General features: G+C 38.8%; 1 protein-coding gene and 1 long non-coding RNA gene across 10 annotated transcripts in view; one reads left to right on the top strand and one right to left on the bottom strand.

Annotated features, from left to right (window-relative positions):
- The window catches only part of LOC122833870 (inositol 1,4,5-trisphosphate receptor type 1-like), an 83,494-nt gene that overhangs the window by 21,650 nt on the left and 35,045 nt on the right, over positions 1-26,799 (bottom strand). For 4 of the 8 annotated variants that reach the window (XM_044121812.1, XM_044121811.1, XM_044121809.1 and 1 more), the window contains 15 exons: positions 26,645-26,793; positions 26,437-26,548; positions 25,082-25,117; positions 16,979-17,026; positions 14,376-14,508; positions 12,392-12,579; positions 6,272-6,455; positions 5,906-6,156; positions 4,874-5,074; positions 4,672-4,782; positions 4,426-4,521; positions 4,058-4,201; positions 3,818-3,925; positions 3,541-3,733; positions 1,872-1,994 (listed from right to left, as the gene is read on the bottom strand). In XM_044121812.1, coding sequence (XP_043977747.1) covers positions 1,872-1,994; positions 3,541-3,733; positions 3,818-3,925; positions 4,058-4,201; positions 4,426-4,521; positions 4,672-4,782; positions 4,874-5,074; positions 5,906-6,156; positions 6,272-6,455; positions 12,392-12,579; positions 14,376-14,508; positions 16,979-17,026; positions 25,082-25,117; positions 26,437-26,548; positions 26,645-26,793 — 2,077 coding nt within the window. The remainder of the gene's footprint in view (positions 1-1,871; positions 1,995-3,540; positions 3,734-3,817; positions 3,926-4,057; positions 4,202-4,425; positions 4,522-4,671; positions 4,783-4,873; positions 5,075-5,905; positions 6,157-6,271; positions 6,456-12,391; positions 12,580-14,375; positions 14,509-16,978; positions 17,027-25,081; positions 25,118-26,436; positions 26,549-26,644; positions 26,794-26,799) is intronic. The other 4 variants (XM_044121816.1, XM_044121815.1, XM_044121814.1 and 1 more) reach the window with 2 other exon arrangements.
- Positions 6,062-16,633, top strand: LOC122833872. 2 transcript variants are annotated; one of them, XR_006371081.1, is made up of 3 exons: positions 6,062-6,193; positions 15,836-15,970; positions 16,065-16,633. It is a non-coding gene; the product is annotated as an uncharacterized LOC122833872 (long non-coding RNA). The 2 variants fall into 2 exon arrangements; XR_006371082.1 differs by having other exon boundaries at positions 6,078-6,193; positions 15,833-15,970.

Consider the following 26,799-nt stretch of genomic DNA (forward strand, 5'->3'; position numbering starts at 1 on the left):
TCACTGCTTAGACCAACTTTTGTGGTTTTGTAGATTAAAAACGTAAAACCTTTTCTTCAGGATTGTCTTACTAAAAGGTAGGTATGCAATCTTTTTATGCTTTTTGATCTGAATGTTATCTTTCCATATGATCAAAATAACTTTTAGACTATTCTCAACAATGACAATAGTGGGTTACTCTTTTTGTTTTTGAAAATGAATTTAGCCACGTTTAATGAAGGGGTTCCTGGATTTTCCTGTTTCTGGCACTATTTATGATGAAACTAAAATGAAAACAAATGGATAAGTTAACAGAAGATGATAACATTGTGTTGAACCTTAAATTGAACCCTTTCTCCTTTTTTAAAATTTTGAAACCATGATTAATTTCCTTTCTGGTTAAAAATTACACATTACTTTGAGTTTGTCTTAAAGATAAATTCCCAGTTAACGCTTTGAAGATCAGGGTTGACAAAATGGGAAAACAAAGATAATCATGCAGGACACTGTACATTAGTCATTTACCAATTTCATTTTTGTCACAACTGACATAATTTAAAAAGGTTTACACACTACATACATTTTACTTGGAGGTTTTAATGTGGTCAAAGATATATACATGATGAATAACTTTTCAGATCATCATATGATCCGTATGAAAGCCTTGAGCTGCTTTAGATTCTGCTTATAGTAAACAGGGCAGCGGTGCCATGTTTTTTGTTTCCACAGCCCTGGAGGGCAAACATGACGGGAAGCAATGAGAGCTGTGGGTGTTTCTTAAACTAGGATAGTCTCACTCCTAATCCTGATCAGGTGATTAGACGTCAGTAGATCTGAATGCGGTGAAGAAAAGAGATCAGTAGGTCACTGCTGAAAATCAGCCATTTAAAAGCCGGTTTTTGTGGGTGGAAACAATTCATGGCTTAAAAATGTATTGACGTAAGAAAACTTTGTTGCAGTTTCTGATTGAATTAGTTGACTTTACTGCTGCTGTTGATTTTAAAAAAAGGGCATGAAACAGCAACGCTACAATCACTAATTTTAATGTCTTTTATTAGGATTTTATGTGAAAGTCCATCTGTAAAGTGTGCTCTGCATACAGAAGGGTAATTGTTTTAAGATACATCTTGACCAACTTTGCTCATCTACTGTCAGACTGAAAATAATCCACTTTTTTCTTTTTGGAAAGGAGGCATCATCCACATCAACTTTCGAGTTTTGTTACATTCTGAAAGAGACTGGGGCCTTGACTTTAACTAGGATATTTTGACAAATGTTTATTTTCCTTTGAGATTGTTTAGCTTTATTTAGCTTCCAATTAATCCCAACTAACTTTTGTGACAATTGTGAAGAGAAAAATTGCAACAGCATGAATCTGTTATTTAGTGTTCAGAATGCTGTGCAGAATGTGTTTTCTGCCTCAAATAGTGTTGTAAATGTAGTGCAAAAAGTTCTGTTCTGGTATCACTTGACCAGTCAACGTTCCTCCGCATGCTTGCTCGGTCCCCTAAGTGGCTTGAGGCGAAGCACAAACAGTTCTTATAACAGCTTTCTTTCAACAAAGGCGTTCATTTTGCAACTCTTCTCTAAAGGTTAGAATTCAGTTAGTTTAGGTCTCCTTTAGCCAAAACGCCCTCTCCCACATCTTTAACATATCCTCTTCGTGTGCTCTGTACGGCCTTTTTCTGAACCTCGTTTCTACAGAAGTCTGATTGCAATATCAAAAACACAGAAAAGAGGAACTCAAGTCTGAAAGTATGACCTCATCAAGACCTAGGTGTTTCCACTTCCCTTTTCCCTGCTTCTTAATTTATGTAAATATATTTGAAATGAAATATTTCACAGTTACACTTGGTTAAAAACCTCCTGATGGTTAGATGAGCATGACTGACCTCCATGTACCCCCTCCAGGGGGTAGAAGAAGCAGACCAGCAGATTCATGAGCAGGGCCAGTTTAAAGGAGATGTTGCTCCACACTGACATGTTTCTGGAGCACCAGTACAGCACTGGCTCAGCTGGGAAGGAGAGGAAATACAGTCAGTCAAACTGAATTTAATTTTTAGCTCATTTAGATGCCAAAAAAAATCTATATGTACTGGTTTTCATAATTTATAATATGCTTTAAGGATTTAGAGATGGAATATAAGTGAATTAAGTTTGGAAATCTGAACAGGAGAAAACTAAGAAAATGTGAGAAAATAAACAATAAATTAAAGCAACTTTGAACTCAAGCATGAAGGTCAAGTTAAGGAGCAGGTTCTTGAAAGGAAGGTCTTTCTACAGCCTGACTTTTCAGACTTTGTGAACTTGGTTTTCATAGGAAAACAGAAACAGATGCAGGGACTTTTCAACGTCCATCCCCTCCTCTGAGTGAAAGACTAAATAAAGTTTGTGCGTGGGCACGGGAGTCTTGTATGTGGATTAGACTTGTCACAGGGAGTGGGTGTGGGTCTGAGTGTGTGTGTGTGCGCACACGATCACGCACACTCTCACTTGTGATTCATAAGGTTACTGTACAAAACGCTTCACGGCTCAAATGAGTTTGGAAAGCCCCTGTCTGCTTTTACATAGCGGAAACATGCACTTGTGCCACGAAGATATAAAGGAGGGCAACAGTTGTCCATGCACATTGGTGCCTCTGCACAGCTGTCCACTTATCCTGCCCAGACTTGCGTTCTGTCATCTATTATTTCAGAAATAATGCACACATGCAGCAATTCACCAGTATATAGTCACCTGACAAAATTAGGACACTCCAATAAAACCTTAGTAAATGTTCACGTATGGATGTCTAATCCAAAATTTTGAAAATCTGTAAATAAAAGTATTTTAATTGCACTTAAAAACCAAGAATTAAATATAGTATCAGTCAGTAAACTAAAGATAAAATGCATTTCCTGGGATTTGGCTATAATTCAGTCTTTGGTGAATTTTCTGGTAGGTTATGGGTCACAGTCATGTTGCAAAGGCAATTCCTTCTTTAGGTTTTTTTTTTTTTACAGGTAGTGTCACATTTTCTTCAAGCACCCTCTGATACATGCTAGAGTTCCTGGTGGATTATATGATAATGAGCTGACCTGGTGCCGTTGCAGCCAAGCATCCACCAACCATGACACTTTTACTTTTTTGTACAATTCACATAAAGTTATTTTACTTGAGTGATGAAATTAGGAAATACCAAACCTTTAATGTTAGACTCATCTGTCCCAAGAACATTGCTCCAGAAGTCCTGGTCTTTGTCTACTAGATCTACAGCAAACCTTAGTCTGGCCTTCATGCTGTCTTAGACAGAAAAGCTGTCCTACTTTGACTTTCCATAAAAGTTAGATTTGTTTTGTGATTGAAAAAGCTCTTCCATATCAGCATTAGCGGCAGCCTGCTGTAGGTCCTGAAATAACTCCTTAGGGTTTTTGATCTTGTGGGTTTCTTTCAGGAAAGAACTGGGTTCAAAAATAGTTTGGTCCCATTAGTACTAATGTGAGATACTTCTTTTATACTCCTACTTTTACATTATTTTCTTCAAGATTTTCTAAATATATTGTTGGATATTCTTCACCCTACCTCTCAGCTTCTTCTGCCAGTTCATCTCATTGAAAAGGTCTTCTGCTCGCAAGAAGAAGTCATTAATCTTGCTGCCCTGCTCGTCTCTCTCAGTTGTGTAGTAAATCCGCAGCTTCGACTCCGAGGTCAGGAACTCACAGATGTTGGGTACGGGGAACACTATCTCCTCCATGGTGCGATCCTGACGCACAATCTAAAACATAGAGGCTCAAACAGTCACCTCAGAGGGACTCCAATCCCTGTGGAACATTTCGCTTTAGGGTTGAGTGTGTCTGACCTCTATCTGAGCAGTATGCTTGGCGTAAAACTCTAAGGCCTCGTCTCCATCTCCGCTGCCACCTCCAGGTCTTAACATCATGGAAAGTTCTTTATTATGGCGTGCCAACTGCAAAGTAGCCAACAAGAGCGATAATTTTCACCAAAGCAGCAGAAAGAAGCATCTAAGTTTTCTCATATGTCGGATGAAAGCCAAAAACATCATGATTTAATTAAGATTTTGCAAATATAAACATCCAACCTGGTGAGCCAGAATATAAATGTTGTGTCCAACGTTTCGAGGTGAAGCAGCATCATGTTCCTCTTCATCTCTAACATCCTCTTCCTCCTTAATGTCCACAAACTCTACCTCACCCTGAAGATAGGCCTTCTTTATCACCTCCACCTGCAAAGACACATATTAGTGTATTGGAATACTATTCACAACCTTTACATGTTTTGGGAAATTATATCCCCAAATTTAATATTTTTCTTCCTATTTACATCTAGGCACTAGTTTGTGTCGGTCCATCACACAAAAACCCAACAAATTATTGAAGTTTGAGGCCGTAACATGAACAAAACTGCAGTTATAGTGTCAAAGCAGAAGAAACAAGTTGAGTTTCCCACCAGCTCTTTCGGCTTCATGTTGTACAGGATCCTCTCTGCGTTCTCACTGTCATGTCGGCTCTCCATGATGGCGAGCAGCAACTTGGAGGCGTTGTTCTGGGAGGAGAGTTACAGAGACACGTAGTGAGAAAATGCACAAAGGTATAGAAGCACTCTCACAAGTGCAGAAATAATCAATAACAGCTAATAGCAATAACAAAGCAACAAAACTTAAGATTTGGGATTTTAGTAAACTTCCAGCCTCACCTTGAGCTCTAACACTAGATCCATCCGTTTCTTTCCAAGCGGGTTGATGTCATTCAGAATCAGTGCAATAATGATGTCAATACCATTGGATTCATGAGTTGCAATACAATTCTGGAGGAATTAAAGACATAACATAAATAAATGTGGTATAGTGGGCTAGTGCAGTGAGTATTTATTTATTTATTTTTTGCATTTCTTGTACCTGGTTTTCATGACAGGGGCCTTGGCAGTACTCCGTCAGGCTCTCCAGTGTTTGATTGATGAGGGCAACATTGTCCTCGTTGATGTACAGTCCCAGCAGGCCGAGGCCTCCGGTGGTGCTTCCACAGATACAGTCCAAGAACTGCAAGGTCTCGCAGACCAGGTTGTAGTTGTTCTTTTTGTTCTGATTACGAAGGAAGTTCTAGCAGAACACAGAAATTATGTAGGGATACTGATTAAAGTCAGAAAGTTGGAGTGAGGAATCTGGACTAATAACTATTTAGATTAAAAATCTACTTTGAGAATAAGACAATGAATGAACTGTTCAGATTAATAATTATCTTACTAACAACATAACTTTAAATGTAAAAGGTATAGGTCTGATACAGGTACCTAGGAACACCAACGTATTTAGACTTATAGATGACTGATATGAACTTATGCTATTATGATACTTTCTGGTATACAGCATATAATAGTTTGACTCCTTCTGTTGCTGTACACAAATAAATGCTGAATTTGTGGTAATACACTGATACAAAATGAATTTTTAGTTATTGTTATCATATCAACTCATGCTGGAATGTCAATACAAAAACAATTACTTCTGCAAAAACATGAATGAAGATAGTTTGCGGTCAAATGTGATTCTTTAACATAATCTTGCACAGATCATCAGGTATGTTATTAATAGATTTACTGTCATAAACACAAGTAACTTTAGTTTATCATAAGGCTTGAGATAAATAAATAAAAATTAAACCCACAAAGACAAGGAGAGAATCTACATGCATGAATTACTGCTGGGTTTTATTTATACTCCAAATGCCTTACTTTATTTTGTCAGAACATATCGAAAGACCAAAGATAAGAAATTAAATAAAGATTTCCGGTGTTTAGATCTACACAAATACAGCAGAATAGTATACCTGACATTTAACTGAAGCAATTTTTGTGATAAAACCCATAAATGATATATTCTCAGACATTAAAACCATATACCGAAACCTATCCGATACGCTGTGTGTCCCACCTGCAGGTCACGGTTGTGGTTCTCACAAAGTAGCTGCAGGAAGCGAAGAATTGGCTGCATGATAACGATCACAAAGCTCATCTTTTCCTCCTGGTTCTTGGCCCCAGCGCTGGGCAGCCCGTCTGTTGAGGAACAGTGGTCCTCTGGGTCAGCTTCCCGCCGGAAAGAGTTGAACGCCTTCTTGGTGGCAGATGAGGCCTCTACCAACTGCTCTTTCACATCTTCTGTCATCGTTACAGCTGAATCTCGGGCTGCAGCAAAGTTGTGAAATAAAAAGTCATCATTTAGGTAACTATCAATTTACAAAGTATGATATCTGACCTGAAAAATGGATTACTGTTTCCTGCTTTTAATTTTATATCAGACCTTTTTTGCGAACAGGGGCATCTCTGTCCTGGTTGTCTTCGTCTCTTCTCTTGTTTCCTAAATCGCTCGTGTTTACCGTCACAGTCGCTTTGATTTCCTGCTGAGCCGACTTCATACGGTCGTAGAAAACCCGAAAGAACTTCTCTGAGTTCTTGTCATCGGTCAGACGGCAAAAGAAAGAGCGCTGGATACAAGGAAAAATATTGGAAAATTTTATGAAATAGGAAAATGTCATCATGTTTTAAAGCTAGAAAGCCCAGAAATTCTCCAGACATGAAACAAAGTTGAATCACAACAAAAAAATCGGAACTGAGCACCAAGACCTGCTGTTTGAACGTAGCTTACTTGGCTGTACTGTAGTTCTGATCTCAACATGACAGAACACCTTTTGAAAGTTTAAAAGCTGAGCAAGGCTTCCCATCCAACATCAGACCCAGACCCATCTAACCCAGGGGTGGGCAATCCTGGTCCTCGAGGGCCGATGTCCTGCAACTCTTAGAGTCTCCCTGATCCAACACACCTGAATCCAACAGCTGAATCACCTCCTAAATCCAGTCAGGTTCTCCAGAGTCCTGCTAATGACCTCATTATTTGACTCAGGTGTGTTGAAGTAGAGATACATCCAAAGGTTGCAGGAGACCGGCCCTCCAGGCCTGGAGTTGCCCACCCCTGGTCTAACCTCACAAATGCACTGGAAAAATGGCCAAACCCCCCATCAACATAAACACACTCCTAAAGCTTGAGGCAGCTACAGCTGCAAAAGGATGAGCCAACAACACAACTCACGCTAAAGTTCATTTATGGGGGGAATTTAAATGAAAGTATACTTTTGGCAATATACTGTGTGTGTGTCAACTTTGGACTTAGAAATTAGCATCCCTTATATATTTATGGGTTTCAAACATGTTATCATGTAAAAGCTCTACAAAATGCATCAGCTATTGCCACAGTAAATTGGCACAAATGGTTTCACTTTCTGTCTAAGAAATCTTAGAAATAAAAGTTTCAAAGCACCTACAGCATTGTCCTAGCAGAGATAAGGTAAGGAATTTATTTATTAACACAAATATTGCACTTTCAATATCAGTGAGAGCCTGTTTTTATAATCAACACTTCTGGTCTGACTATTCAAGAGTCAAAACCAGTATCACTCGATATGAGAAAACAGGTCTTATCAGGGCCTTCAGAAAATGTTATACAACGGCCATGAAGGAGGTCCAAGATATGAGCGGGTTTAACGCCATGGTTACGGCTGCAGAATGGGGTCACAGAGAATTAGAGCACTTTCAAGCTTGCCAGGGACGATGTATACACCGAGTCCCAGTCCACAAGGCTGTTGTTTTGATTATGTAAGAGCTGTTACTGCTGCAGTATATGGAAAGGTTTTTTACCAGCCAAAGCAGGCTTGCCACACTTACAGGGTGAAAAAAATTACATAGGACAAGCGGGAGGGAGAAATCTGGCCTACTTACACAGATCGAATGGCAGAGATGGTGTGTGGGGAAAGCGGACAAGGAAGAAAAACTGACTATAAATGAAAAAAAAGGGATGATTAAGTGAGGGAAAATGAGAGCAAGAGATAGGGAGGGACAGAATGTTATCAGGCAGTATTTAGGCCACTTCTCAAATTTTGTTACATAACCATCTGTCTTTCCAGGTTAGACGTAAGGCTGGACAACAAAAGAAAGACACAAATTATAGTCATGAGGTTTCCATTTCTCCTTCTCCAACAAAATACTTCCCGTGCCTTTGAAATTAAAAAGGGCTACAAAAAAACAAGCGAGTCTATTCAGCTTTTTGACCAAAGTACCTTGAGGAAGAAAAATGATATTAATCAGAACTCGCACTTCAAAAGGAGACCTGTAGCTCTGTGCCCCACCCTGGCCATCCACCACTGAGCTGCAGACCTCCTGCACGTACACACTCTGCCAAGTCTCAAAGACAAGGAGACGGGCAGCGTGGGGAGAGCGAGAGAAACTGCCAGCCAAGACAAGGCCATCGAGCAATAAACAACCTGATGATAGACGGGAAGCGCAGAGACGGGTTTAGCTGCACTACTGACAGTCCAGCCAGAGTTTACAAGTCCAAGCACGCCTGTGGAGGGTATGAACATGAAGGAGGTGGGGGCTAGTTATTGTCATGCATGCTCATATATCTCTGTAGCAGGGGGTGAACAACGAGGCACGGCACGATTAACATACATCGACCCGACCACAGGAAACACAGAGAACCACTCATCTTTAAGCATTACATAACTAGCACCGCCACACACAAACAAAAATCCTTGTACAGTTCAAGCACAAACAGGCTGGAGATTGCACACATCAGTACGCCCACTGACTTTTGCACTTGCAAAAAAAAAAAAATGGGTCAGCTGTCTCTGGCAATCAGCGCATGCCAGTTTTGAAAAGGACACACCCACAATCGCACACATGCCCTAAAGTTCAGTCTTTTCTATCGGCCATTTTTATTCTTATGTAATCAAACTGGTTTTCCACACTATGTTTTATTAAAGCATAATGGCTCCTCTGTAGTAAATGGCAGCTACCACAGATATCCCAAACAGTGTGAGAGTGCAGCAGCATGCCAGAAGGGCCTTCTCATCTTTATTAGACGATCATGTTCCACTTTGGTAAAGCCTTGTTAGTTTCATTCCCATTTAAAGAAGCCAAATGTGCTGGTCATAAAAACATTTTCATAATCACCTGCAGCCCAAAGCCCCAAATGCAGTGCTTTGTCAAAACTCAGTTTCTAAGAACTACACTGTAGTGCGTCACCGAAACAAAGACAATGCCACAGCAAAGGCTAACAAAAAAAAACATAGCGACCTAACTTTCATTTTTTGATTTCTTCAGAAATGCTTTTGACAATGAATCAGAAGTGAGAACCTTAAACTTTCATATCTAACCACGCTGCTGCCTCTGTAGTTTTGACGTTTGCCCTGAGAAGCTCATCAACAAAATCCGTGCCACTGTTTTCAGCATGGCCTTCTGCGTGTTTTGGTAGGATGGGGAAAAAAAAGGAAAGGACGAAAGCGTAGAGAGATGAGGTGGACAGAGAAGAGGGCTACGCATCTGAGGGGCCCCCCTGTAGTGTTGGGTAAACACAGAGCCTGTCTGTAACTATGAGACGGAGAGGAGCGGGGCCAGGAGGGGGCGGACAGTGCTGAAAAACAAGGTCATAGCGCTTTCCCTTCTCTCCTTCCGTTCCGCCACTTGGCATCAACAAAAGGATGTTATGTAACAGCTATTTATACTTGCGCTCCTCTTTTCCTCTCACCCTCCCTCTCACGTCAGCCAGCACCACATGTAGACCAAACGTAGTTGCTGCTTAGCTCTGCTTTACCCCCCTGACGACTTTTGCCTCCTTTTTTCTCTCATCCCTTTCTTCCTCCCACAAACTATCCGAGCCTGTTAGGATTTTCGATTTTAAATCAACAGGGTTCTCTCCCCCCTCCATTCACAACACCTCGGCAGGGAAAGAGAGCAGCGTGGCGTGTAGTTAGACGGCAGATGGCGGATGAGTGGAATGTCACAAGTCACCATGTCACAACAGAATTTACACTCGTGTTTGATTTGTCATAGCTCTTTGCAGCAAACCTGACTGGAGACAGAGATGGAGAAGAGAAGAAGCTTTGTGTATGAGGTGTAGGACAGGGACTTTGAAAAAAAAGCTACCGCTTAAAAGTAAATAAATTAGAATGCAATCAAATTTTTTAATCATCAGATTTTTTTGTTTTCAACCTAAAAAGACTCTGTTATTTTTGGTGAATAAATGCCCACTGCAAATTTAATACCAGCAAAAAAAAATAAAAAATCCAAAATGTTGTTCCATGACTAACTTCACCATTCTGAATGTATATTCTGATATTTTAGGTTTTCCGGTTTCGCCATGTTAAAAAATATATGTTTTTATTTGTTTGTAATCAAAAAAAAACTATGTATTTGGCAATTGAGATGCAATAATTGTGCAAAATCTGGAAAGTATGGTTTGCATTTTATTTATCCCCCTTGCTCCAATCAATACTTTGTAGAGCCCGTCTATGTTTTGAGGTATGTCTCTACTACTGTTGTACATCTAGACTATGGGTGTCCAAGATCAGTACCTTCATCTTTTATATGCAGCTCTGATTCAGCACACCTGAATCAAATGGGTAAATTCCCTCATTAGCAATCAATCAGATCTGCAGAGGTCTGGTAATGACACATTTATGAGATTTAGATGTGTTGAGAAGCAATCACGTTTGAGCAGCTCTCGTGATGCTGTTTGTTCACTAATGTACTTTAATAAACCTCTGAGGCATTCAAAGAACAGATACATTTGTACAGAGATTTCATTACATAAAGGCACCCTTTATTCGCTCCACTAGGACTTGACTGAATTTGAGTAAAAGGAGAATAAATATAAATGCATGCCACACTTTCCAGATTTAAAACTTTACAAATTTTTGAAAGCTTTGAATAATTTTCCAAACACACATTATGGATTACTTTGTATATTGAAATGAAACAATATTGAATTTTATATTTGTAAAATGGAAAATGTGAAAAGGTTCATAAAGATTAAACCCATTTCAAGGCCTTCAAACGTATACTGTTGGCAGCATGAAACATGCACATTATTCTTCCTCAGGAAGAGTGGTGATTTTCTTCTACATCTTTTATTTCAACAAACATTTAAAAATTTACAGTATTCCCATTTCTTCATCTGGAATTTACTGGATGTCTTGGATAATCCAGTATGGATAATATTTTCAAACTGATATTTTTGACAGAAATGCACATCTTTTATTTTTGTTTTGCATGAAAGCTCTATTGTGATGTTAGAAATCATATTAATATCAGACATTGTATTCTTGAACACTCTCATGACATTCTGGTTCTGCTAAAGTTCCTAAAATAATCCAATACGTTTCTTACTGACAAACATAGCTTGAAATATGCAATATTTTCCATTCAGTGTTCCTAGCTTGCTTTGTGCTTGGAAGTATCTATTATTTATTGCATGTGGGCATTTATGCATTAGTCTTGCAGGTCTGATACAGCATGAGAGACACACGAGTTTGAAAAACTAAATGCTGGAGATTTACAGTACATAGTTTGGCTATTTTTGTTCACTAAGTAGGGCAAGAGTAAATAGTCAACAGTGTTACGTGAAAGCGAGATATGCAACACCCAGCAGGTGTTCGGGAAGTAACAATGGATGATGACGGTAAAAAAAAATCTAAGCTTGAGGTGATCTATGACTTATCACGGATTTGGCTTCCTCTCACTCCTGGAAACATTTAGGATATTATCCAGTAACTTAAAGCAGACAAATGTTTCCACACTGTAGTATATTTCTATCTCAGCAGGATGCATTTCACATTTTTTCCCGGGAAAACACGAGTTGCGAAGGGTTAGGAGCTCTCCAGTTTTTCCTCAATCCCCTCTCCGTGTTTCCTCACCTCTCCGCCCTCTCTCCCCACTGCCCCAGTTCCGGAGGCCCGGCATGACCCAGTTTGGGCGGCAGGAGAACCTAAGGGAGCGAGGCAGGAATGTTTTGAAGGCTGAGACATTCCTCATTGTTCATTCACACTGCCTTATGTAACACAGACTGATCACGTGACGCTGCTCTGCAGCAGCCGTGGGAAGCCGATGCATTATCTCCGCCTTAGTGGCTTCCTCGCTCTAATCTGATTATGCAAGCCCCAGCTTACACAACAGACTGACCGACAAAAATGAACAGAAAAAGAGATAAACTGATTAAAAAAAAGGAGAAACGGAGACAACAAAGAACTGCAGAGAGAAGGTCTGAAGGGCTCCAGTTAAATCCAAGAAATGTTTAACGTAATTTCACAGCTTGATTTTTGTGGTTATCGACAGACTGGGAAAATTATTAACAGATGACCTGGTTTTTCGTCAACAAAAAGTAGAGGAGTGGAGGGTGGGAATGTATATGTGCACGACTGCAATGGCATACTGACCCACATGTGGTGCATCATTTCCATTTTAAGTAAATAAAAAATTACAAAACTCTTCACTACTGACTGATGTTAAATACTCAGGCAATATTTAATAGTAAACACCATCAACAAAAAATGCAAACTCAAATGATGGAGTCTGGACTTGTGTGTCTGACCTGGATAGTTGTGTTTCCTCCTTCCAGCAATGCAATGGCCAAGAGAATGCTTTCTTGGAAGACTCTATCACTGGTAGTGTTCATGATTAGATCAATAACGAGATCAGAAGCTCCTTCTTTGTCCAGATGACACTGAACCTCTGACAGAGTCATCTCCCCCCGACTGAGGCCGCCTGGACCCCCCAAAGCTGCAAGACCAAGACAAAGCAACACGTAAATCCTAGGTTGTCATTGGATGCTCTTTTTGATAATATAATTGTTATAATTTAATACATTGTAACACACATATATATATATATATATATATATATATATATATATATATATATATATATATATATATATATATATATATATATATATATATATATATATATATATATATATATATATATATATATATCTTTTATTACAGCAACATAATCATACATGGAAAATTTTATATCCGAACCCTTTCCTCTAGATTTCCTAAGAAAGTGGTTACAATACCATAAGCGTTTGAAAAAAAAAAAAACAACAACAACAACATTGGGTGGACTTGACCAGAAAACTGAAACTGGTTCATTATTAAGTCTTTTAAAAGGATAATGATTCAGAACATTTGGTCAAATAAATGGTTTTGCCTTCAAGAACGAGAACACGTGATCCAACTTAAATATATTGCATTAATTCATCACAAAGAATAAAAAGAAGTAAATCCAAGTTAGTCTACTAAGTTTATTAAGTTGTGAAGTTAAACAAATGTAAATTAAATTTGGCAAACTTCATTCACTTGTGACCGATTAATATTTTTTTAAGTTGGGGCTCCATTAACTTTTTTCAGTGTATACTCCAACCCTGTTGGACGAAGGAACTAAGCACTGTCATTTTGTGAGATTATGCATAAAGAAAATTAACTTATTCCTAATATCAATCTGTGTGTATGAGCATACTGCGCTCGCACACTAGATGGACTTGAAATCTTTCTGTTTACCAAGAGGAACAATTATATCATTGTTTTGAATCTAATTTACCAATGCATGTTTTTAAGAAAAAAAAGGCATTTCATTTTAAATAAATAAGAATTTACAATTTAGGATCGAGCCCCAAAACAGCTCCAATTTACAGCAGTGTAAGTCACTGCACCCAGCTTTTCCTCCACATTTCTCCTCCCGCGTGGGGCCCCAACTTCAGGCTGCATATTGAATTCCTTTCCTGGCTCTTGTTTCTGCAACAGGTGCACAGACTGTTTCCACAGCGCACCCGCCTGTCTCTTAGCAACAAAAAGAAGTTAATCATGGATGGGAGAGGAAATGCTTTCTGTGGTCTGGATGGTGTTCATGGGCAAGATGGGAAACTAGGATCCAGTGTGATTGTGTGTCTAAACTCAGTCAAATGCTGCTCATTATAACTGCTTCATTAGAGCAAGTTAGATAATGTGAATGAATTTTATGCCAGACACAAATTATTCATTCATTTAATTCTGAATTCCTGAAAATCACAGGCTCAGAGCAACTGTAGGTTGATAAAAACATTATATAATTACAAATATTAAAAATCAACCAATGACTCAAATAGCCATTGTGCATTGCTTCAGTATTTTGACTCCAGATAGTAACACATTGACCTCTTTATCATGTATTGATAGGAATGTTGTGCTCTGTGTGCTCAAAGTGCAGCTCGCAGCACAACCACCGGGCTGATAACCACCTCAGGGTCAGACAGATACAGCCACATTCTTGTGTTTCATCTCTTATAAGAAAAAAAAAGAAAAGCAAAAGGTTCACAGAGGCTCTGCCATCTGATATCATCATTCCCAGCAGCAAGATGCCCTCTATTTTTTCCTAAGGCTTATTGCTTCACATCAGTATCGGGTCAGTTAGAAATGTTGCTACCAGTGTTCTCACGTCCTTTTTGTTGCAAGCTGGGGGAAAAAAAAAGGCACAGCAAAAATATTTTACAATAAATGTTTACGTGCAAGGCTGCAAATGATCAAAACAATCACCTGATTGACTCCTTCCCGGTCCTACCGGACTGAGGGGGCCATTGCCAAATGACGTCAGGCTGTCCCTCCGCCCACTGCTCCGATGAAAGTTTCCATAGTAACGGCTCACCAGAATCTGTCTGAGCGCCTCGCCCTAAAAGTGGGAAAGAAAGGGCAGGATGTAATGGTGTGACGTCAGCGACTGGGGAAAGAAGGCAAATTATATAACACGAGTAAGATATTCTGAGAAAAAGAAAAGCTTAGAGAAAATCTCAGACTGCCAACATGTTGGTAGCTTCTGAGACAGAGAGGTCAAGGTAATCCTTGGTGTTTGCACACAAGTGCCACTGGACATACTTTTGGGCTTTGCCAATATAACAACACAAGAATCAACAAGTCCAGCTCTATTTAATTCAAGCACCAAAGAGCCTTTTTACCTTCCAACAATCATAACCAAGCCCTGTAACAGAGTACCCTCCATGAGTGATTGTAAACATTTAAAACTCCCCCACCCAGAAAAATAAAATCTGTCATAGTTCAACATGAAGTTTATGTCATGTGTCTCCCATGCAACTGTTGTTTGTTACTGCAACAGTGACCCCAGGCTATGAAAATGGAAGGTCCTGGTTTTCACTCAGGCAGACCCGAGGGCAGTCCTCCTACACCGTGACTCATCCGCTGTAGAGCAGTCAGCGGCACGACTCTGCCGTTGCCATAGCAACCACAGTCCATCATTACCTGAAAGACCTCCCATGGGATAAAGTGAAGGAAATGAAAGAGTCTGTGATTCGTGTGTTTGTGTGCGATTATGTGCAAATTATTGTGAGCGGTGGGTGGTCCTTGAAAGACGGCAGTGAAATTATATAAACTCTGCTGCCGGCGTCATGCTCTGGGGGTCACGATTACTTTTTGTAGGTGGTGTGAAGAACTCATCTTTATTGGCAGTGGGCTATTCAGAAGCATGTATGTGCAAAATGCTAATTTCCTAATAAGGTTTTAAATGATTTTCTACACTCTAAAGTCCTCAAGCGTGACTTTCCAACACGGACGTAAAGTAAATCTCAAAAGTGTACACACCGATACAAAAAAGGCCAGAATTATAGGATGTAAATGGAGAGATTATGATGTACCATTTACAGACTATTCCCATCTTTAATTCAAAATTTGTCTTGTGTAACTTCACTGATTAAGATGCATTCAGTTAAGAATATAAAACAAATATAAAAAGCTACAGTAACCTGGTTACATAATTGTGCAGGCTGTTTAACTAATAACATATTGAAGACCCCAGTCTTGAGATCACACCTGTTGTTAATTTCAGTGGAAATTAACAAACAAGACATAAAGTAGCACTTTGTCAATAGAACTTTCCTGACATTTGCAGTCTTTAGCTAAAGTCTATTTCAGGAAACATTTCCTTCATAAACCAGCAACAAAAGGTGTTTCTTAACTTCCTCCTGTATTTTATCACTCACAAGTAGAGATGCTGTGCAGCTGTGAGTCTTCAAAAATACAGCCAGTAGTGTGGGATGACAGGAGCTTTGGTGACTCATCATTGACGCAGTGCATGTTGGACGACTTTCCATACCACAAACAATATTTATGGACGATTCAAGGTAGTGATTGATTTGAAATGCTTCAAAATTCAACTATGCACCTCCTTCTCTTTGGTAATTATTACCAAGTCTTGTTTTTGCTTCCCAATTGTAGGCCAGCTGGCAGCACAATCCATACGACATCCTTACATCACTGCCTTCCAGCAGGGGGCTGAGGTCAGCGCCCCTCTGTTACAGCCCTGACATCACAAGCAAGGGTACGCGCAGACTCGCATAAAATGTCTTATATTGGCTTCACTGGTTGAGGGAGTGATGTAATGTTTTACTGTTTGTGTACGGATGTAAAAGTGCAAACAATTCTCAAAACAATAAGCGACAAACTCTGCATATTGACATTAAGTAAAAGGTGCTTTTTACAGAGCATTAGTGTAGATGTTTTCAAAAATCATGGACATTATAAGCCCCTGTTCATCCTTTTAATTATAACATAACAACATATTTTGGGTTTTTTCATTAAAATTTGGAAATGATTTGTCACTCACTTGTTTTTTTACATCACAAAAACCTGGCCCATAAACACAGACGTGTAAACTTTTGAGATCCAAAAACTCGAATTGATGAACCAAACGCACAATGACTCAAGAATTATCACCAACTGAAAAGAGGATGTTGGTGCTTCGGTTCGGTGTCATTTCTGAACATTTTAAAGGCCAAACAACTGTGTCATACAACTGGAGTGAAAGAGGCACCAACGTGTCAATGTGCTTCACTTTCAAAAGTGGGAACAAAACAATTTTAAATGATAAAGACAATTTTAGTTAGTAAATAATTTTGACATCAAAATCATAGGATTTTATTTGCAATGTCCCTGTCTAAGAGTGTAGTAAACTGGAAATATAGTTTTCACAACTAATTTACCGTTTCACATGAATGTAATTAAAGTGATACTACTAAGATAAATGTAAAACTTTTAAACCTTCATGTGTTTACCAAGAAGGGTAAATATGAGCCTCTATACGTCTCTATTAAAGATGTTAGTTAAGCTGCCATGCTGGTGTAAGTACCTACCCTTCTCTGGTCTGCCAACAGTTTCGGAGGCACGTTCTGATCCAGCTTCTGTATGCATTGAGTGGTTCAAGCATTGTAACACAAATACAGAGTTAATATTCATGCAGCACAAACATATTTCTCAGATTAATTACTACACAGTGCATCTACCAGCTGTCACAAGTGGTCATGCAAAGATCTGTACGCATTGCCATGCTTTTTACAGCCAAGTCAGAAACCAGGAAACAGCAAACATTCACAACTATGAAAGGTGAGGTATTTATTGGATACAATATGCCCAATTAAATTATTTAATAAGGGAATAGTTAATCACATGTTTAGCTTGTTGAAATCAAGCCTCAACTTTGACCTACATGGCAGTACGCACAGAATTAAATATACAAATGTAGGATCAAAGGGTAACATGCTGAAAACAAAATATGAAGATGAAATGTGGAATTTGTGAAGATGAAAACAGGATAGGGTGAACTGTCAATGGAAAATAGTTAGTCCCAATTCCAAGACAAATACTAACAGAGACAGTTGACACAGAATCATGCACACTTGGACAAACTCCTCATTTCCACCATTTGACCTCATATGCATGCTTGTAGATTCTTTGAAGAGAAAAATAATGAAAGCATTCAAAGAACATACAGACTCCACACAGAAGTTTAACCAGGAAAAACAAGTCCTTAGATCTTGGTTTTCATAAATTTTTGTGGTGTCGTGTGAAGTATGTTCCCTAAAGGGAAAAGCAGTTTAACGCCATTTTGTCTTCCTCTCTGGTTTCACATTGAAGGAACCTGAGTTTTTTTCTTAAAGAATTTAACTAATTTATCTGCCCGTCAGATTTTTAGATATATCTCTTTTTTATCACACACCCAATATCCCACTTATCAGCCAAGTATAATAATTCATTTTAAACTCGTGAAAGAAATAGTATGGATGTTTAGTTGGTAATTTTCATCACAAAGCTCCTAAGTTATAGTACCAATCAATGGAAAACAAGAATATGTCGATATCTTTCAAAGATCATTCAAGGACAAAATTTGCTATTTTACAAATGCCTTTTTGGAGAGAATTTTGTTTTTTACTTAATTAATTTTGTCTTATATTAGCTATTTTAGCTTTTCTTATATTAGTTAGTTACCTTAGTCTATATTTACCACATCCGCTTATTTTCTACACTTTATCTTATCTTTTAAAATGCTAACTTTTTAGGTTTATGTGATTAATCCTCCCTTTTAGAAGAATCTCATCTATTTTTTAAGTATGTTATTTTGCTTTAGGTAATTTATCTTAATTTACATTAGTTTACTTTTAGCTTATTTTAGCTCATTAAGCTCACAAAATTTGATCTAATTCATATTATTGAATTTATATAATTATAGCATTAAGACTAAATGCTTAATTAAGGCTTGGTGAAAAATTCACATCTCAAAAGTTTAAAAAAAAAACTTCATAATTTCATTGTTCATCACAAATAAAAGAAACATTATTGTTTTTAACTTTGAGGTTGCTTGTACCGACATACTGAAGCTACACAATTTAGCTAATCCAAAAGAGCTATAAACTATTTTTAAGGCTACAGAATTTATAATTAATGACAACAAAACAGATTATCAAAGCATGCAGCCGCTCAATTATTTTTTTGAAGAGATTCAGAGTAATCATTTTAATTTACAGATTATGTTCTAGGAGAAACTGTTACTTTGTCAAAGGTAGCATTGCTTTCTTGTCTTTTCTGACTTCGGCGTTTTTACCACTCATTACAAAAGGCAGGAAAGGAAATCAGTCATTTTCCCAAATTGCCAAATTCTTCTTTTACAATTCAAGATCCAAGCATTGACTGAGCAGAAACTGAAATCACACAGCAACTGTTAGTTAAGGTCATACATGAGTAATCAGAAAGTTCAGAAGTTTTGGTATGAGCCACGTTCCAGGGAACGTGAACAAACGTCACATTTCAGAAGCATCAAACTTAGAGAATTTAGAGTTTTCCCATTTTTATTTTCCTCACTGGCTCACCTGAAGACCGGTAACTTAGATTAAATATAATTTTAGCATATCCATATACCTGCATACTTATTGTACACCCACATGAAACTTGTAAAAGCAATGGGTGATGGGGTTAGAGTTACATAATCACGCCAAAAGAAACCAGGCCACAAAACCAATGACACAGAGCTGCTTACAGGAACCATCTGTCTCCAAAACACAGGATTATCACTGATGAAAGGCAAAAAAAGGGGAGCAGAAGAGTCACAGAAGCCCAGTGTCAATGCTCTGACTAGATGGTGTCAGGGTTCTTGAATGTTTTGTAGGTTTTAGTGTTTATACCAAAGAGTCTGCACTGATACTTTCACTAAACTCAGAACAGAAATGCAGGCAAAAAGAAAGTGCAAGTGTACAAAACACAACTGAAGTCAAGATGTTAAGATGTGATAAGAGAGTCAAACTCAGCAAACATCACACAGCTGCTAAGTTGATCCAAAATCTAAAGTACTTCTAGTTACTCTTTCACTGGACATGTCCTAGCTTGACATTTGGTTACATTAATAAATATTAACCCCTAAAATGTCTCAGAATCTTAAAGCATAGTGTCAGGACTGCCTTCACTATCTTTTCAACATTGCAGTACAACGGTGAACTGCAAAAGCCATCGTAAGCATAAAACCACAAAATTAGAAACTCTTCGAATTAATTAGTTTATAAACATTTGAAATGATAATCTGATGACGTATGATACTGCAGCTACTCCAGTCATGTATGTTTCTACTCTGTAAGTGTTGTTAAAACATTTGGCTGAACTGTTTTGGCGATGTGAGAAGCCCAGAGAAAATTATTGTGTTTTTATTCACAATAATTAGACTTTTGGTTTTAAATAAAGTATAGTTTTATGGTACTACAATTATTCAAGTAAGATCCTCAAAAATGAAACTTGCCATTATGCTGGTGAATTAGATGAAATTACAACCAGAAGGAAACTCAGACAGCACAGTAATCCAACACTAGACAAAAGACAGACAACTGTGCTTGCAAAAACATTTGTTTACACAGCCAACTAACATTTATTCACTTCCACTAAAGTTCAAAATAATAAAACTTAAACCTCAAAAACATCCTGTTTTTTAGAGTTTATGTAACCATAACTGTTTTAAGAGTCGCTGCAATGTGATGTGATGCTTTTTAAAAATAGGTAGTAGTTACAAGATGGATTTTGTTGGCTTGTCTGTGTGGGTGACGGGTGCTAACGCAGACAGAGACAGAGCAAGAAAATGACAGTGAAGCAGATGTAGAAGACACTGAGCAAAAACACAGATCATGCTCACATTAGGGCTTTTGAAGATATAAAATGCAAATGATGGCAATTTAGTGCATTTGAATTATACACTGTTATATTAATTTTGCTGATCATCAGTGTTTCATACAGTCTGACAGTAAAATCAAACAAAACTTTCTGTATTTTAGGTCAGTTAGGATTTCCAAAAATATTTTACTTGTTAAATGGAAGAATAACCATGGCAATATCTTCTAACTTTTTTAAAATTTGTAAATGTTCACAAATTGAAGGAATATCTGTAAAAGCTGCCTTTAAACTGAATGACTTGGGGCAAACATTTTGGGTTTTCTTCCATAAGCTTCTAACAATAGTTTCCTAGAATATCGGCCAATTCCAACTGGAGTAACTGAGTCAGGGCTCCTACGGGACTGACATCAGGGTTTCTGTAATGGCCGCCCCTAAACACACTGTTGTCATAAATTTGGTTGTATGGTTGTGGTCATTGTCCATTTGGAAGACCCATCTGTGACCACGCTTTAACTTCCTGACTGATTTCTTTAAATGTTGCTTCAATATCTCCTTTCATCTTTCCTTAGGATGCCATTTCATGCAGTGCAGCAAAGCACACACAAAACATGATGCTATCACACTTGAACTTTGCAGTTGGGATGGTGTTCTCAGACCTGCAAGCTATCCCCTCTTTCCTACAAATGTAACAATGGTCATTATGACAAAATGCAATAACTTTAGTTTAATCTGACCAAAAGAAGAATAATTTTGTCCTTTTGTTCATTTGTGAGCTGAAATCAGGCTTTTTATGTTGCTTTTTGAGAAATGGCTGATTGGTCTTTTAGCCCATCATCATTATCACTATTATTTGGTCTTTGCTAAATCTTTTCCAAATTGTTTGAAGTTGCAGGGATCTTTTTATAAACCCCTGAATTTACAGAAAGTAACAAAGATTCTAGTTATTTTAGCATTTAGCAAATAAAACATTTTGCTAATCCTGTGGATTTCTAAGCATCTGGTTTCAGCTATAGTTCACAACCTACTAGAGTTTTCTATCTATAAACTAGCCCACAGTATTTGACAAAAGCTTATCTAAAAAAATACAGACTTGTATCAAATTAATCAAATTGAGACTCTGCACATGTTCCATGTGAACAATGGCTAAATGAGACATTGTACTGATGAAGAAAGTCAAACTTGCACACAAATAACTGAAGCCCACAGATCAGCTTTCAGCTGTTATTGCTCAAATAACACAAAATTCCCACAAAAAAGCTTAAAAATTAATCAGTGAGCACCAGCTCTTTTTGAATCCATAAGTTTATTATTAAGTCCTAAAGGAACAAGTTCAACATAACCAGAGCTTCAACACCAAGGACACAGAGGCCCGTAGTTCAGCAGTAAGATAAGCAGCTGATACACCATAATTTCTTATCAATCTATGGACACTATCTCAGTGTGACCACATCAAACTACAGAGCAACATGTGGATCAGGGTCGATATATGCAGCCAATCAACCCCGGGCTTGACCACAAACACCACAGAGCAACCTCTCACAGCTCCCACATCCGCTGCAAGTAGTGAATTTTACTGAACTGGAATCTCCCCACGGCAAACCCCTGAGCAGTCTCACACCTTTCAGTTCCACTCTAGAGGAAACAAATGTGCGCACGTACACATTAGCACGAAGAGGTCCTTCCACTTTGTTTTTTCTGAAAGTGCAAAAATAAACATATCTCTGCATCTCTGGAGTGTGAGACTGAGTCATCTTTAAAGCGGAGATCAATGACGCAAAGAACTGGGGTTTACCACTCTTTTGCTTGTTTTATGCGCATAAAAACAATGGCTGAATTAAAAGACTGCGGTCTCTCATTTTCATTTCAGTTGACCTACTTTGTCAAACCAAAGTTGTAAAAAAAATTTTCGTCCTGACCAGAGAGGCTGCGGCCCAGCTGCAAGCATGCACGAGGGTAAATTTACTGGCTGGATGAATATAAAAAAATAAAAATAAAGCCAATAATGAACAGGATGATGCATGAAATGGATCAGAAATAGTTGCTGTGGTGGCATAGGGGATGGCGCGACCCACGTTTGGAGGCCTAGAGTCCCTGACGCAGCCGTCGCAGGTTCGATTCCTGGACTCTGCGACATTTACCACGTCTTCCCTCCTCTCCTTCCCCCTTTCCTGTCAGCCTACTTTCATATAAGGGACACTAGAGCCCACAAAAAGACCACCTGGAGGGGAGGAAAAAAATAGTTGCTGTTAACATAAAAGGCTTGCACAATTATTTTGGGACAGACGAAGCCACGTGAGGAGGACATCTTGAGAGGAAGAATGAGTCCTTCATGTATCCTGAGTCCTTCTGGTTCTTGCGTAACTCAGAGAACAGCAAGTTTAACTGCTAATCGCCTCCCTGACATTTCGCAAAGGTGTGGGACACACAAAAACAAGGTAAAAAATGCATGTACAGTATGAGGTAGAAAACAATGACTGGATCATTTGTCTCCATGCAGGGCCTAAATACAGTGCCTCCCAAAAGTATTTACACCCCTTCTTTTCCACATTCTTATGTTACAAAGACTGATGGGATGTTTCGACTATGTTTAATCTGTGTTTTGGATTCTATATGATGAAACAACACTAAGTAATGCGTAATTGTGAAATGCCAAAAATGACAGAAGTCTGGTATGCATTTGTAATCAACTCCGTATTAGTCTGATACCCAAAAATAAAATCCATTACAACCAACTGATCTCCAATTGAACTGCTCTGTGATGGTATTAGAGGTTTGTTAGAGAACTTTCAGGCAAGGATAAAGTTGTGGAAGCAGTTGTGGTTTAACACAATATCCCAATGTTTGAACCTCTCACCGGACACTGTTCAATCAGTCACCCAAAGATGGAAACGCAACCCTACTGCTGTTTACTTAAACCGGCAGGCCTGGTAACTCAGTATTAATCAAATACGTAGGAGTACTCTGAAGCATCTGTAGAGATCGACAGTTCAGGTTGAACTTTGAGTCATGCACTCCTCAAATCTAACTTTTACAGAGAGGATCATGAAAAACAGTTGTTGAAAGGGAAGCCAAATGAAAAATCATGCCTTAGGGCATGATGCTGCCACTGCCCTTGGATTTTTCCACATTATCTCAGAGAAGCCAGTCAGAGTTGATAAAAAGGTGGATTGACGAATTTGAGATGAACAAAAAAATTGTGCAGTTCAAGACAAAAGAAAAGCATGCAAACACCCCACACCGAAAAGATCAGCAGGGGAGACAAAAGCTAAGTATGCATTTTCATGTCACACCCACAGAAACATTCACAGCCAACTTAATTAGGTTTACACAAAGTAGGTGTTGTTGAAACGGCATGAAGAAGGGTGTGAATGGAAAGGGAGTAGTATTTCAGGTAGTTCGAAAACCGTGTCAGAGAGATGTATTGGGAGCAAAAGGGCAAAACAGAATAAGAGGGGGTTGAGATCATTGAGAGGAAAAGTGTTATCTTACACCACATTGAGTTTTCATCTAAGGACAATGAATGCAATGCTTGACAGGAAAGACTCCTGCAAACACTTTTCTATCCCACCCCTAACTCTGCCTTTATACACACAGGTGTGCACACTCATGCATGCATACAACAAGTGGGTAAACAGCCCCTCCACACTAGCATTGGCAATTACTGTTGAAGGTCGCACATCAGCGGCGGGGCTGAGTTCCAGGAAAAAAAAAAAGCCTGGTTCTTATGTAACCTCAGCCCAGAGTTGGCAGACACCCAGGAATCGTGCAGCTAGCAGGAAAGGGAAACTAGGACACAGCCTCAATGACTGCAACAGTCCCTCACATTCATTAGTTTCAGGCATACATATGTGCACAGTCACAGTGCCCCCTGCTGGCACCTTAAGTGGATAAAGAGGAAACGCCACACACACACACACACGCACACACACACACAAAGATGAGATGTTGGTAAAATCGCCTTTTTAGAGGATAAAAATGGAATATGGTTTCTGTGGTTTTAGTTTCTTTCCTATTGTTTCTGCAGGAACAGGCATCAGGTTATGTGATGACGTACAAATGCAAACTGTAAAAAATACAAAGGTATTCACAACCCTTGGATTTTTCCACATTTAAGCAGGATTGTTTTCATGTGTGCAAAATTGTGCATAGATAGAAAGCGGAAGAAAACTGAAGAAAACAGAAAACGTTTTCTATGAATAAAATGCCAGTGTGCAAAGTGCTTTTGTATTCGACCCAGGAGGGATAGTGTCAGAGAACAACGTGAATAAAAAGCTCCTTCTGTTCTGGAGAAAAGAAAAAGGAGAAGTGTCGCAGGGCGGAAGACAGTTTCTTCAGAAAATAAGTTAAAGCTAGTTTAAAACTCTCTTGATTATGTTTTAAATTGACTTACCTTTGAAACCTAAGCATCAAGTATCACAAATTGCATTTCCACAATATAATAAACAATTTCAGACACATCAGCCGTCAGTGTGAAAACAGTGAACAGACACAAATGCACCTCTGCCACCTGGCCCAGCTAAACAGAACTCCACCTGAGTGTTTGTAATAACACAGCTTTACTGAGCAACACACATATCAGCCACAACACACACCTACCACCTCCTCGGTTAGTCTGCACACAGTTTTTTTTTGGTAAAGGCTGCAGCAGGTGGCAATACCAGAGCTGCTCTGCCCCATATTTGCCACCATCTGTGCCCAGAGAACCCCCACTAACAACAGTGCAGCTACAGAACAGCTGAAGATGTTGCACAGACACAACAGACAGAGGCTGAGGGAAACGGGGCCAGGAATTAAAGAAAAAGAGTAACAACCTTAGGCATTTCCATCTCATCATCAAAGGCCCTGAGCTGAAAGAGAACAGAAGGTTTAAAGAGTTATATAACAATGCAGGAAGGAGGAAGTTTGCACTGAGGGCAATAATACAGCGTGGCGTGCTTGTTAGGTGAGCTAAGTGTTGCTGTAAAGATCCAGAAGTTCACAAAGATTTGGGGTTTTTCTAAGTGGATATTAACACTTAGAAAACCCAAAAAAATATATTCCTTCCAAAAAACTAAGCTAAACTAAACTATCCCAGCCATGTGGGATAGTTATCAACCATCCACTGACCATCAGCTGCAGCAGCTTTGTACAGGTTTTATGTAAATATATTCATTTATTTGTTAGACGGTAAGGAGAGAAGTGACTTCTTCAAATATTGATTGCTTAAGAGAAATCTGATGCAATATGTTTGTGTTTCTTAATCCTAAACATTCATAATTCAATTGTATGTTGGTATCACGCTGTATTTTGCTGCCTCATATTGCTGTTTCTGTGTAAAGCCCTGTGGGAAGAAATTGTCTCTTTTATGTGAGTCTGCAGCGTTAAGAGACATTGAGCCTAAGAAATAAACTTAAATTTGGAAGAAAAACAAATCATCATTTATTGTCACCATAAAGTGTGAAAACCTAAAAAATTATTTCAACAATAAAAACTGACATTGTCTTCCAATATTAAAGCCTCAAACAAGATGCATTGTTCTCAAATACACAACACTTAAAGCTGACTAACACTGCTCAGGCATAATATTATGACCACAGCCTGTCAAAGCAAAGGAGCCTTCAGTTATCTCATTCAGCATCCTGTCAGCTCCTTCTCCTGACATGATGAGGAGGGAAAGCAGACACTGAGAATTAAAGCAATTTATGGGCCATTTAGTGTAATATGAACACAAAATAGTCAAACTGATGCGTTTTGTTAGCTTTATGCCAGCAAATAATTTGTATTGCAAAGAACTGATCGTGTTACCAACTTCTGATATGAAGTTTGTCAAATCCGTTTAGCTAAGTTCCTGTCATGATAACCACACATCGACAGTAATTGTGTTGAAGCACAAGCAATGAAATATGCAGTATATCGGCTCTTGATGTCCTGGAGTTGGACGGGAGTTGGACAACCTTGACTTATGATCTGCACCCGTGAGAGTCATGCCACAGTAAACCTGCAAAGACATTTGTGTATCCAGTGCTTTGTCACACAGTTGTCGTGATGGAAAATAGGGAACCAAATAAATGCAAAGTGAGTGGTCATAATTTGGAGATGCCTATCAGTATATAAATAATCTAAAGCAGAGGGTGAGTAATAAGGTTTATGATTGCAAACCATTTTACTTCAGAGAAGAGCATGTTACCTTCTCTCCATAGCCTCGGTCCTTTGTCATCATCTCTCTTAGCGTCTGCAGAACTTTGATGCATAGTTTCTCTTCATTTTCTTCCAAGAGTTGTTTGGTATGCTTGATCAGCCTGCACGCATGCACACGCACACACACATCAAATATAAAGTCTCAGCAGCACTTTACAACTTAATTTATAAATCACATAAGTCACTGCGCTGCTTACTTGCATATAAACCCTCCGCTCTCACATTTCTTGCGTGAGTCGGTATTCTCAGGGAAGAGCAGCTCGGGCCGATGCAGCACATCCACCAGGACGGACAGCTCAGCCTGGACCAGAGGACGCAGGCGGTCCTCAAGAGCTGATACAATGTCCTACAA

The sequence above is a fragment of the Gambusia affinis genome, linkage group LG07, assembly GCF_019740435.1.
Source record: "Gambusia affinis linkage group LG07, SWU_Gaff_1.0, whole genome shotgun sequence".
Classification (NCBI taxonomy): Eukaryota; Metazoa; Chordata; class Actinopteri; order Cyprinodontiformes; family Poeciliidae; genus Gambusia; species Gambusia affinis.